Raw genomic sequence first — 14850 nt, 5'->3', positions numbered from 1 at the left:
GATGTCAGCTCTACTACTTAATCAAGTTACCTTAATTGATTTTTTCAATAAAAGTTTAAAAATAAAGCTGTAGTGTTGTTTTCCTTCTGGTAAGAATTTTTATCGTTCTACCCTGTATAATGCCAACTTTTCCTGTATTTTTATCAGAACTCTGTTAGCTTGGTTGTGTCTTTAATACGGCTTAGTGCTGAACCATCATCGAAACCCTGCCAGAAATCAAAGTTTTAGACGACATGGCTGTGAAACTACCGTGTTGCAATCGTTCTTAGCACAGTGAGGAAGCTGTAGCAGTTATAAAGAAAATAATGATTAAGTTTTTCATGTGAATCATTGTGTTGAATAGTATTCTGGGCAACGCCGGAATTATTGCTGGTTGTACACACACGCATATGAAGCTCGATGCACACACGTAAATATTGTTGACAAGTCTTCAAACCAAGAAATGTCAGCAAAAGTCATCACAATTGCAAGAAGAGTGCAGAAGCTTTGAAATCAACATTTTTCAATTGACAAGTATTGAAAACAGTCATATTGAAATTTGGCCTTGGACGAATTTAATAAGGGTCAGTAGAATGCGGCATGGAAAAATGAAATTCCTATGTAAAGGTTTTGTAAATAAAAACAAATGCCAGCCAAGGAGAAAAGGCAGTTAGAGAGAAGGGCACTGAGACGACCAGTTGTCATTTTGTGTCACCCACAACACTCCACCACGCGCCATCTTTCTCTCCCTCTCTCTCTCTCTCTCTCTCTCTCTCTCTCTCTCTCTCTCTCTCTCTCTCTCTCTCAGTCCATAGTACATTGAGAAAGAATTGAACAGAAAATAAATTGTTATTCCTTTTTTATAACTTACGTCAAGTGTTTTTTGTGTGTAAAACAACTAATTGTCTTATATACATTCGTCAAGAACTTGAAACTCTATTTAACAGATTTAATGAACGCCACGATTAAAAGCTAAAGAACTACACTATAACGAAACAATTGTCCATGCTAAGCGATTTGGCCACACATTGACTTGCAGGATGCATTGATTCAATTTTTTTCCTTCTTCATCTCTCTCTCTCTCTCTCTCTCTCTCTCTCTCTCTCTCTCTCTCTCTCTCTCAATACACTCTCATTGTAAATTCTAAAATAAAAATTTCCTTTTGTGTGTTTTTCTTTCAACTAAGTGTTAAAATATCCGGATGTAATCGAGGAGTGATTCAACTCAATATGTTCATCTACATTGGCCTTCGGGCCGGGATCAAAGTGTAGTATCTGTTCCGGCAGATGCTGCACTTAAGATAATTTGTACCAGTCAATGGAGGGGAAACCCTCTATACTGGGACAATTATTATTTTTGGTAACCAGAGTGCCCCCTTTTTGCCTACTTTTAGGGGAGCTGGTTTTTACCTCACATTAAAAACGGCCTTGTGCCTAATTTGCTCAGTGGGGGAGCAAATAAATACCATCTGTTCCGGCAGATACTGCAAGCTATGACTAGCTAGAACTAGCTATGACTAGCAAAGACCAGATGTGGGGGCAACCCCACATGCCTGACCTTTAACCAGCTCCCATTTCCCACCTCTCGGGAGCTGGTCCCCTTTTTCCCTTCCCCCTCCCTTCACTCCTCACATTAAAAATCGGCCTTGTGCCTAATTTGCTCGGTGGGGGAGCAAATAAATACCATCTGTTCCGGCAGATGCTGCAAGCTATGACTAGCTATGACTAGCAAAGACCAGATGTGGGGGCAACCCCACATGCCTGACCTTTAACCAGCTCCCATTTCCCACCTCTCGGGAGCTGGTCCCCTTTTTCCCTTCCCCCTCCCTTCACTCCTCACATTAAAAATTGGCCTTGTGCCTAATTTGCTCGGTGGGGGAGCAAATAAATACCATCTGTTCCGGCAGATACTGCAAGCTATGACTATCTATGACTAGCAAAGACCAGATGTGGGGGCAACCCCACATGCCTGACCTTTAACCAGCTCCCATTTCCCACCTCTCGGGAGCTGGTCCCCTTTTTCCCTTCCCCCTACCTTCACTCCTCACATTAAAAATCGGCCTTGTGCCTAATTTGCTCGGTGGGGGAGCAAATAAATACCATCTGTTCCGGCAGATACTGCAAGCAAAGACCATATGTGGGGGCAACTCCACATATAAGACCTTGGTCAATGTAGGGGCAACCCTTCATACCAATTGTCACTATCCAGCTCTCCTACTCCCCGGGGAGTTGGTCCCCACTTCCCCTTCACTCCTCACATTAAAAATCGGCCTTGTGCCTAATTTGCTCAGTGGGGGAGCAAATAAATACCATCTGTTTTTCAGATGCTGCACTTCCATTTCTTGTTCTCTTTCAGTGGAGGAACAGTCCTTCACAACTGAGACAATTTTTTATTTTTGTACCTTTTCTCCACGTTAAAAAACGACCCTGGTGTCTAACTCTGTCCCGTGGGAAGGCATTGTAAATAGGTACAATTATAGCGTGCACATTATCGAGGAACTATTTAGTCTTTTTGAGAATCACGGTCGATCAGCAGAGAAAACCCAGGAAGTATTAACAAAAGACCTCTCTCCCTCTGTCTCTCGCTTTCCCTTCTCTCTCTCTCTCTCTCTCTTTCTCTCTCCCTTAACGTTTTTTAGCCCCTTTGAGAATCACGGTCGGTCAGCAGAGAGAACCCAGGAAGTATCGAAGAAAGACCTCAATTTCTCCTTCTCTTTCTCTCTCTATCTCTCTCTCTCTCTCTCTCTCTCTCTCTTACTCTCTCCTAACTTTTTTTAGCCCCTTTGAGAATCGCGGTCGGTCAGCAGAGAGAACCCAGGAAGTATCGAAGAAAAACCTCTCTTTCTCCTTCTCTCTCTCTCTCTCTCTCTCTCTCTCACTTACTCTCTCCTAACTTTTTTTAGCCCCTTTGAGAATCGCGGTCGGTCAGCAGAGAGAACTCAGGAAACATTGAAGAAAGAACTCTTTCTCCTCTCTCTCTTTCTCTTCAATCCCTGTCCACTGGACGCTCCAACATTGACGATCTTCGCCTGAAGATAACTGCTGTTCGACTTTCGACAGCCTAAAGAATTTTAAACTTTTCATTTTTCTCACTCAAACATTGTTCAGTTTCCTACGACTGAAATAAACTCTTTCGTTGTTATGTTGAAAGATGCTTTATCTTTCTTTCCCGTGCTACGTTTTCGTTTACTATAAATCTATATATCTATAAAAGTGAGAATGTGTGTGTGAGGACACTTCTCAACCTATATACTCAACGAATTTTTAATCTACAGACTTGAAATTTGATATACGTTGAAAACTGTTTAATCTGTTTTCATCCGAAAAACGGGGCTGCTAAGAGGTCAAAATTGAAAAATTGATACTTGGGGGTCGTCGGATTCTTATCTGTTTGTGAACTGTTTCACGACTGCGCATGCTCGAATCGTTCACATGACAAATTTCTTATGTTAAGAATAAGTAGTTTTGAAAATACATTTTAATGACCGTGTCAAGCTGGCCTAATGGTTATCGTACTTGAATCACTGTCTTTAGGTTTTGTTTTCCATCTCAGCTCGAGCATTTTTTTTTTGTTTACTTACAAGAAGTGAACTGCTTAGAAAAACATAATACTCGCATGCACATGCCTCAGTTTCTTTTCGTTTTTTTTACTTCATTTTTTTTAAAAGTTACTTAACGTTATATTTAATCCTGGGCAACGTTGTGTACATCTGCTAGTGTACATATAAAAGTGCATCTTGCATTTCTAAAAAGTTGCTGCTGCTGCTACTTACTTTGAAACTGTTGTCGATGTTATCAAATCGCCTGGAGTCTTCCGGAAGCTGCTTCCTGATGTCGTCTGAGCCGATGAAGATACTCTCCAGGTGGGACCAGGTGCGTTGAACCTCCATCCAAATCGTAATCACCTGGTCGGCCGTGGATAGCTTCATTTGCCAACTGGTCACTTCAGTTCGAAAATAATCGATAAACTTGGAGGTGAGCATATTTTGCAGTTGGACCTGATTTTCAATTAGAAAAGGAAATGAACCTTCGTTTCAAAGGGAGATCACTCAAACATGCATGGAAGAAAACAAAAAGAAAATAAAAAAGAAAGAAAGAATATCTGAGTGTTAAGTGAATCAGAATAAAAAGAAAAGAAGAAGAAGAAAAAGAAGAAGAAGAAGAAAAAGAAGAAGAAGAAGAAGAAGAAGAAGAAGAAGAGCATTATATTATGGCCGGGCAACGTCGGATGTCCAGAGGAGAGAAGTAGTTGACCGACATTTAAACTAGTGACAATTTTATGGAGATAACAAAGTCTTTTGATAACAGAAGAATGTTTTGAAATCGAACAGGAATTTAATGTAGAAATAATTAAGCCAGAAATGTAAAACAATAAAATCTTTAGAACGATGTTTAATAAAATAGGATTAGAAGGTTTGATTTTAATAAACAAAGATACTTGACAAAAGACCAGTCAAGGATTTTTGGTTACAAAGATACAGGACGTAACGAGTTTAGAGACACCTTATAAAGTTAGTTAATAGAGTCTGTAACGGGCGATCGGAAAAGACGGTTGAGAGACAGTCGAGAGACGGGATGGCACCCAACAGGAGCTGACCGATAATTAAAATGTAGATAGGACGGTATCAGCGTTCAACCTTTCCATAATGGGAACAACATTATGGAATAAAGAAACTCGAGGTCTGTTGTTCGCCGTAGGATTTTCGTTGTAGCTTTCCGTTCAGCAAGATCAAAGACGGGCCAAGTGTGTTCCCTAAATGGCAGGATGTTATCACGGCATAGAAAGTAGAGTCAAGGAGGAAAGAAATATCGATGAACTGACCAGACTTCCGCTGGATAAGTACAAAGAGAACTGTGCCTTTGGGGAGGTTTATTGCCACTCAAATTCCAGCGAAGACCAATAGCCGCTGCCAAGGAGAAATCAATGGCAAGCAGATGTTGCGATAATGCAAATTTATTTGCAAATGTTATCGAAAGAGGTGGAGAATACTGGAAACCTGGGGAGACTTGTTGTCACTCAGCTTCTAGGGAACATCACAGGCTGTTTTCAGGGAAGTATCTCTGAAGACCTGTGTGAAAGCTCCTTGTGAGCCAATGATAATAGAGAACAAAGAGCAATACCAAAAAAAAAAAAAAAATTTGAAAAAAAGAATGGGAAAGATTGGAAGCAGAGAGATAGCCGAGAAAATAAAACGAATCTCTGACCTCCATGCCGGTCACACCCAGCCATTTCTTGCCTTTGCTTTACATGTTCATTTTTATCAACGGCGATTTTCTTTCTCTTTTTTTGCCTTTTTTCTTGCGCCCACTTCCTAATTTGTACATGCACTCCTTTCGGCAACTCCTTCCAATCTACCCGCAAGCCGCCATCCTTCTCTGCCGCTAGCACTTTCCCACGCTCTCACATGCATTATGTTACAGCTAAACAAGAGAAAAATTCGGGCCGTATACGTATAAATAACATATCAATACGTAGATGTGTTTTAGGGATCCGCAACTGCCTATGATCCTCTGTTAGACATGATCCCAAATAGTTGTCGCAGTTTCCACCAAAGGAAACCGCTAACCAAAAAAGAGTCTCCCAATTCAAAACTTAAAAACCACAGCCAGCGGCCCTTCGACAAGTACTTCGACATGAATAATTATCCCATGGAACTCTGAATAGTACAATTCCTGCTAGAATAATATTCGCGACTTTCTCAGCTTCAATTTGTAATGACACATGAATATAAACCTCAAACAGATGACTCCCTACAGCACTTTAAAGACACAAAAACAAACACAAATCAAGAATAAAAAACGACGACCAACACTGCAAAGCCACGGTGTCTACAACTACGTCTGCCGGATGAGTATAAATACAGCAGTTTTTCCAACAAGTAGTCAGTCACGACAAGATCGCCGCACGGTGAGGTTAAGTCCGTCAGTGGCCCAACCCAACTGAGCAGCAGTCATGTCCATGCAGAATGGTTTAGATTACCTTCCCAACAATGGCCAAACCCAGTAGCAGCAGCAGCGACCACTCCCTGTTGACATGCTCGATTCCCAGCGGTTCAGCTTCTCAAGCCAGCACGTGTGCGTTTCCCATAGCCACTAGCGACGATCTTGTAGCCATACTAGTTCAAACACCAGCCGGATTTCAACTCTCAGCCTGAGACTTCCCACCACCATTCAGTTTCTTTACGACAAATAAACTTGATCTGCGTTTGTCATCTCTTCTTTGCCATTGTCGTTTTTCGTCTTTTTCTTGCCTGTGTCGTCTTTTAATTGTAAGGTCAATTGCCACCGACATTCGGCCTCGCAACATAGTAGATCCTTAGTCAAAGTGACGATATGTTTTGTTTGGAGTCAAAAAGCTATGGTTGTAGCCTTTGACAAGGTCTTGCATGAAGAATTTCACATGAAAATTAAATCATATATCTGAACGAATACTAAACATAATCAGATCCTTCCTAGACAAGACAAAAATCCAGGTTGTCTGATATTCTTACATCTAAACAGCATGGTATTAATATATGCGTGTTTCAGGGGTCGATTTTTGGACATTTATTTTTCCTGATATTAATGACTTCTGATCAAATCTAATGATATCTAGAAAAAAAATCAAGAAAAAAACAAAAACAAAAAAAACATGATATTAATACAGATGTGCTTTAAGGGTCGATCCTCAACTGCCCACAGTCCTCTGTTAGACAGGGTCCCAAATAGTGGACCCATAAGTTCATTTGACAATATGCCTTGTTTGGAGTCAAAAAGTAAAAAAAAACAGTAAAAAAATAATAATAAAAACGAAAAACAGTAAAAATAATAATAAAATAAAAAACAGTAAAAATAATAATAAAATAAAAACCAGTAAAAAAAAAATTAATAAAAACAAAAAAATTTTTAAATAATAAAATAAAACAGTAAAAAATAATTAAAAGAACAGTAAAAAAATTTAAAAAAACAAAGAAACAGTAAAAAAATAACAAAATAAAAAATTAAAAAAATAAAATAAAAAACAATAAAAAAAATAAAAAAACAAGAAGCAGTAAAAAAATAATGAAATAAAAAATAAAAATAAAAATAATAAAATAAAAAACAGTAAAAAAAAAAAACAAGAAACAGTAAAAAAAAATAATGAAATAAAAAAACTAAAATAAAGGAATAATAAAATAAAGAAAACAGTAAAATAAAAAATAAAAAAACATTACCTGGTTTTCCTCCAAAGTCTCAATCAGTTCTTCGCTTGTGCGCAACAAAGTGATTTGTGTGCGTGGGTGTTTGTCGTGATCGAACTCCATAATCGACCAGGTCTCGTTGAGGTCCTTCAACACTTTCTCCATGCTCATCTCTTTCACGGCTTTGTCTACAATGTTTTTCACTTCATCCTCATAACTGTGCAGGTTGAGCAACAGCAGATCGGCTAAGGTCGTCGTTTCATCCATTACAAATCGAACCTTTTATCATTTTTTTTTTAAGAATAAAAAAGCAACCGAAATTCAATTCATTTGTAAGACAAATTGTTTGTTAAATTAAAAAATATATAGAAGAAAATAATAATTGTCCATTAATGAACAAATAATCTATATATTAATACGATAGCGTGTGTGTTCTTTTGTTTGTCACGCTTCCATCCGGGTCGTTTAATTGTTATGTTCTTCTATTTCTTGTTATAAATAATTTTACCAAAAATTCTTCATAAGTTTTAGTTTCGGATTCGACTATAGTTGATGGTACTTAAATCCTGCAATATAAATGCTGGAGTCCCTCAGGGGTCAATCCTGAGCCCAACTCTCTTCCTGATCTACATCAATGACCTCCCTAAACACATACTTAAATCATTCGTTGACATCTATGCTGATGACACGACCATCTACGGCAACACATCAAAGGCTGTGAATGACAAAGTTCTCTCTCCTCTGATCTCGAGCGCGTGGTTCAGTGGGGGAAGATGTGGCTGGTTACCTTTAATGCATCCAAAACCAAACTCCTATCCTTACATCATCAACGCTCTGATCCCATCTGGCATCAATTGTGATGGATGACTCTAGTCTGGGTGAGGCCCCGTGTTTTGACAAGCTTCTGGGTTTGACCTTTACTCCTGATCTGAAATGGAACACGTACATCAAGTCTGTTGCCAAGGTCGCTGGAAAGATGGTGGGATCCTTCTACCGCTTGACAAAGTACAAAATAGACTTCGTGGCTTAGTGAGGGATGCCCTTTTCTCTACTCTGCAACCTCTCTCCCACAGAAGAGACATTGCGAGCCTATCCTTGTTTTATCGTTATTTCCATGGCAGGTGCTCGTCTGAACTCCAATCTCTGGTCCCCCCTCGCCAATCTTTCACGAAAAACACCCGTCTAGCTGAATCCACTGTGAAAAATTTCCCCCACTCTATATCTGTGCCTAAATCAAAACGTGGATTCCATGAACAAAGCTTCTTTCTTAGAACTGCACGCCTGTGGAACTCTGTTCCGTCTGCCTGCTTCCCACCGGACTACAACTTGGATGTCTTCAAGTCCAAATTTAACAAATTCCCCCTTAAGTAAATAATTCATCAAATCTCCACACTAACGTAATGTACTTGCAATAACCCTTATCCCTGAGTGGCTTCCGGGCCTTGATAAGTGGTGATCACTGTGTAAAAAAAAAAAAAAAAATAAAAATAAATCATCCATTTTTTTTAATAAATAATTTTATCAAGAATTCTTCATAAGTTTTGGTTTCGGTTTCGATTATGACTGAAGGAACTCAGGCACCGATTTTCCCAGCTAAAACTCAAATATAAAGTTTCACATGGGTTCAAATACCCTATGTATAAAGTGCCATTTCTATAGACCAAGAAAAAAACTGAAAGAGGAGTTTGGTAGGCAACAGTTTTTAAACAAAAATATCTATGCATACATAAGTATATATATAGAAAGAGGTTTGTGTTTACTATAAACTTGTAACGCAAATATTATAAATCGTGCAAAACATCTGCATGAATATAATTACACGTTAACTGAAGATGATCATCCCATGAAAAAACAAACAAAAAAAAAATATGGAATTAATCAAAATGGATATTTAAAAGAACATGCAAATTTGCTAGATGTTTTGCAGATGAATGCAATTCAACGACCCATATATAAAAAAGTTGTAGTTCATTCATAGAAAAAAAAAGTTTTTAACATGAATATCATTACACACACACAAAAAAAAATTATAGGAGTATATATATATATGATGAGAATAATGGAAATAGTATTCCGACGAAATAGAGAAATAAAAAGGAACAAACCTTATTATTATATCAACATTTCGTCTTTATTTCGAGACGTCCTCTTTTTATTTCTCTTTCTCTCTCTCTCTCTCTCTCTCTCTCTCTCTCTCTCTCTCTCTATATATATATATATATATATATATATATATATATATATATATATATATATATATATATATACAAATATACACTGCATTTATTATACAAACAAATTAATTTTACTGATGTGACATTACTGTATAGCTACTTTTTCGCCCCACTATACACACACACACACACACACACACACACACACACATATATATATATATACATATACATACATATATATGCATATATATATGTATGTATAAATATATATGTATACATACATATAGACATACATATATATATGCATATATATATTAATATACATATATACACACTTTATTTGCTTTACATGAGCAGTAATAAACTTTGCTTTCGTGTAAGCTGAAAAGGTCTCTAGTTACTGGTAACTAGCTGAACGAAACATGCTCATGACTGTGTAGCAACATATTACGGCTTATGTAAAAACAAATAAAGAGTATACCCTGCTCTACTTCGGTATTGAGTACTTTTGTATTAACCTTCGTTAAACTTCATTGGTTACTTAACCTCTGGGAAACAGTAACCTTAGATTATATATATATATATATATATATATATATATATATATATATATATATATGTGTGTGTGTGTGTGTGTGTGTATAATTAACGTTTTACTATAATAATTAAATACCTAAAGACACTAGTGTTTCAGCCTTTCGGGAATCTTCAGTGCAGGGTGTCACGATTAACACCAGTTGAACGATTCGAACTCGGCAACACAAGACATCTCTGGCTCGATTAGCAAAGACCGTAGCCATTCGGCTACCATTAACCGCGTGAAATAACGTTGAATTTAACATTTTAATTTTAAATGTTCTTTACGTCAGTTAAACAGTGATCTAATCGTTATACGATGATCTATGCATAAGAGCTAAATTGACCGACTATAGATATATGAGAAAATAAAAGAATTCAAAACTGTAAATTAAAATTTACCATTAAATTTATTATTCGACAGAATCCACTAAAAACAGTTTTCAAAGTCCTTATTCCACAGAGTTTCAAAGAATGTCACCTTTGCTATTCTTCTCATCAGAGGACAGTAAGAAATTAGCAAATTATATTTGAACTTTGAATTTAAAGCTAGAATTTGCTGGTTGATGCATAGGATGAAACAACAATTTATGATATTTAGTCATAAATTGTAAGAAAAACATTATATATATATATATATATATATATATATATATATATATATATATATATATATATATATATATATATATATATACATGAAACAATTGGGGGGAAAAAACTAACAAACTGGAAATAATATTTTAGCGTGGGTAATGACTCCCTAATTGGTAATCCGAAAGAGAACTTAAAAAAAAAAAATTCAGAATTTTAGGTCTAATGGTTTAAATTTCAAAATGTGAAAACTCCATTTAACGTTTACAAAAGAAATTGTTTTTTTTTTAGGTTGTATTGCGTTCGCAGAAAAGTTAATATTCAGTCAAGGAAAAAAAGCAAACGGATAGATAACCAACAAACGCCCGCTTCCATCTTTAGCTAAATAAGAAATGGCTAATTTTAAAAAAGTGGTAATTGAAAATTTAGGTAAGTTAATCTAACCTAGGTAAATCTACCCCTAGAAAAAGAATAATAATAAGAAATGATATTTGGTTTAATTCTCTCTCTCTCTCTCTCTCTCTCTCTCTCTATCTATATATATATATATATATATATATATATATATATATATATATATATATATATATATAGAATGATCCAAACATTGTTTCAACGACTTAAGCAACAGTTTTAATATAAGGGGTTTCTTTCGAGTAAACGAATACTTACAATAATTATTTAATTCATACGAAATGAATCAATGATACTAAAAAAAACGCAAAAAACACACAAAAAAACACAAAAAAAACACAAAAGAACACAAAAGAACACAAAAACACAAAAAAAAACACAAAAAACACAAAAAACACGAAAAAACAAACAAACAAACAAACAAAAAACCCATCAAAATCTACTTACATTTGTTGCTTGCATAAGTTGTTGCCAATGTCTATCACGAATTGCAGGATTCTGTAATTCTCCAACAGCCCGAAGAGACGTGAGCATGTTTCTGACTGTGCTCTCTGCGCCTGCGTAAGCATCCCATGCTCGCATCTCTTTGTCGAGTTGACGGATGTCTTTGGAGAAGCGTTTGCAATCGATGTCCATCTGTTCGACGTTGATGTCCGACCATAGCGTCGTCTTCCAATCGTTGATGCTGCTGCAGAAAATGACAATGTAATCCCACATCTGTTTTAGCATCCGCAGCTCTTTGCGGCACTGCTTCAGTTGCTTAAAGTCTGGAATGGTCACCTCGAAAAGGGCAGCGGAAGCGAGCAGGCTGTTCATTTCACATTCCATGGAATAGATTTCATTGTGGTTCTGAAAGAGAGGAAGGAGGAGATAGAGGAAAGAGGGGTCTCTATTAATAGATTTCATTGTAAATCTGAAAGAGAGGGGCCAAAGAGAGAGAGAGAGAGAGAGAGAGAGAGATAGAGAGAGAGGGTTAATATTTTTCATTGTGGTTCTGAAAGAGAGGAAAAAGGAGAAGGGAAGTGGGAGGGCTCTATTAATAGATTTCATTGTGAATCTGAAAGAGAGGAACCAAGAGAGAGAGAGAGAGAGAGAGAGAGAGAGAGAGAGAGAGAGAGAGAGTGGGGTGTCTTAATATTTTTCATTGTGGTTCTGAAAGAGAGAGAGAAACAGAAGAGAGAGAGAAAGAAAGAAAGTGTTGATAGATTCGATTGTTGTTCTGCAAGAAAGAGGCGGCAAAGAGAGAGAGAAAGGGGTATTTATTAATAGATTCCGTTGTGGTTCTACAAGACAGAAGGGAGAAAGGGAGAGAAAGTGGGGTCTATTCATAAATTTCGTTATGATTTTGCAAGAGAGGGGGGGAAGAAAGAGAGAGAGAGAGAGAGAGAAAGGGAAGGGGCGGCTTATTAATAGATTTCATTGTAGTTCGGCAAGAAATCGTAAGGAAATAAAAACATGGAATGAAACTTTTATTTTAAATCAACGTTTTTTTTAGTTCGATATTGTGCCATAAAACATTTAACGATAAACATTTTAAGTAAAAAAAAAAATCAATAAATTACTTAATGGTGTTATTTTGCTAGCTTGTTTGTCCCCGTGCAATATTTTCGGTTGTACATGTTTGGGATGGAGAGTGTATACGACAACAACACGACTACAATAAGCCACCATTGCAATTTTTAACCTGGGCTTAGTTTCTAAGCTTGCCCCTCATTGGTACAAGCATTCAACTTCTTTTCTGGCTTGTCCAATCAGAGACCCTCTCTCAGTAGAGCTGAGCACCTAATGGAAGTTGATAAAAAGGAATTGCCAGCTGCACTTTCCCTCTTTTCCGGCCAGGAAGCGAGCTGACTCATTCCACAACATTTCGTTCAACCTTTCAATCTTTTTCTCTTGAGACACCACCAAAACTCCCCAGGACGTAGGGTTCGACGAGAAGCTGCACAGACTCAACATAGCTACTGCAGTAGCAGCACACGTGGATTTACTTTAACACACACACACACACACCCACACCCACACACACACACATATATGCGCACACAGACACACGTGCGCACATGCACATAATCACACAGACACGCATGTACACAGTGCACACACACACACACACATACACGTACACACACATATATCCACATGACCCTGATATCAACACCTATGTACGCTAGTGCTACCAGATTAGGCTGTCTGAAGATATTGGCTTCCTGAGACGAAATGCACCTAACATTGATGCTTTTTGTTTTTCTACTTTCTTTTGCAAAACGTAATTTTGTTCTGCAAAACCAAAAACCAAAAACAACAACCCACTTCCCCCCCTCTTTCTTCTTCCCATTTCCCCTTTCTGTTTCTATCTTCCCCACTTCCTGACTGGTTTTCTAACTTAAAATGTACCAATCATTAATAGTGTAACACTTTTCCCTCTCCCATCGCAAAACATTCATGTTCTCCAGGGCAGGATACAAAAAAATAAAATCCACTATAAAACAACCAAACCAAACACTACAAACTAGCGATTGAAGATACAAAAAGTTTGAAGAATAAAAACCTTCTACAAAATAACTGGATGCAACATAAATACTATTTCCAAAATAACTGGATTCGGCATCAAATAACCCGAAAAGGGTTGATATGCCGTAAATCAAAGCAACCAAACATTTGTTTAAATATAATGATCTGGTTCCTGTTGATTGCAGTGTAATGCTGCTTTTGTGCAGTTCTAGGAGATCCACCATCCAAGGATTTGCCTTCCCACTTTTGAGAAAAGGGATTAGTTTATTGCTAATCGCCTGCGGCGCTTTTAATAGAGAATGCCGACAGGGCTGCCCAGGCACGTTTTGCATGTCAGAGTGCCTCTCCCCGGGGGTGCTGACTTCTCAATCCCACTTTTCAACCTTGGTTCCACAGTTCTTTACAGTGGGAGAGAACTAAAACTTTTAAATTTCTTTTCTCTTCTTTACAAATAAAACTTTGTAATCTTCTGTCTTTGTACACACTCGCATACGTACGTTTTTGCTAACACCCTTCTCTTCCTCTCTTTGACGGAATGGTCATTACTAATCAGCCGTAACACTCTTCAATAATCGTCTCCATTGACAGATGTTTTGTTGCTCAACTCCCTATATGGAATAATCCTTGCAATTGTGTCCCGGATAGTAGCTCCCTACATTGAAGAGGCACTCTGCCTTGTTTGAGGTTGAAATGAAAAAAAAAAAAAAATGAAAAAAAATAGAGATAAAAAAAAGATCCCGGTGTTTAACAAGAGATATCTGATGAAGGTCAAAGGTTACATCGGCCGAAGCGTTATGAAAATATCACTCAAATAATACGAATTATCAACCCTCATCTAAAATATTTCATTTTCATGAATTTTACTCCAAAGAAAACCGGTTCTGGATATAACCTTCAACTATATCCGATGGTGAGGCCCCAGTTTGCGGGCTTTGGGGGGTGTGGAGCCACCCCTTAATTGCCATTGCTCCAAGGTCCACTCTGACCCGGAGTGGTAGTAGCTGTTAGGGTTCTAACTATGGGTTAAACAGAAACCGACTTGAAAAAAGAAAAACATGTATTCTATTAAAAATTTTGTTCTTCAAAATCACTGGATTCGGCATTAAATAACCGGAAAAGGGTTGATATGCCGTAGAACAAAAATAACCAAAGAAAACGTGCTTGTTCTTTCCGTCGATTTTACAATAAAAGATGCTTACCTTGTCCAGAAGTTCGTATGGATTCTCGCAATCGTAAAAAAATGGTTGTATTTTGTGAAAGGCTTCTCGGAATTTGTGTTGTTTCACGTCAAAGGATGCCGTCTTCTTGCGAATATTATTCACTTCAGAGGCTTGCAAGGGCGCAACCTGTTGTTTGACGGTGATTGCAATTTTCTTGGTGTTGTTCCAGCGTTCAGGAAGTTCCTGTAAAAACCAATAAAATGGGGGGGGGGAATGGCTA

At 37.4% G+C, this 14850-nt stretch overlaps 1 protein-coding gene across 1 annotated transcript in view; it reads right to left on the bottom strand.

Moving 5' to 3' along the window:
* The window catches only part of LOC145254676 (dynein beta chain, ciliary-like), a 249325-nt gene that overhangs the window by 138939 nt on the left and 95536 nt on the right, over nt 1-14850 (bottom strand). The window contains exons 19-22 of the mRNA XM_080113323.1: nt 14610-14813; nt 11347-11748; nt 7172-7417; nt 3752-3976 (exon numbers count right to left, since the gene is read on the bottom strand). Coding sequence (XP_079969449.1) covers nt 3752-3976; nt 7172-7417; nt 11347-11748; nt 14610-14813 — 1077 coding nt within the window. The remainder of the gene's footprint in view (nt 1-3751; nt 3977-7171; nt 7418-11346; nt 11749-14609; nt 14814-14850) is intronic.

Source organism: Euprymna scolopes, chromosome 30 (assembly GCF_053919585.1).
Source record: "Euprymna scolopes isolate OS-2025 chromosome 30, ASM5391958v1, whole genome shotgun sequence".
Taxonomy (NCBI): Eukaryota; Metazoa; Mollusca; class Cephalopoda; order Sepiida; family Sepiolidae; genus Euprymna; species Euprymna scolopes.
The sequence above is the reverse complement of the archived record's forward strand: the minus strand, read 5'-3'. Positions and strand labels throughout refer to the sequence as shown.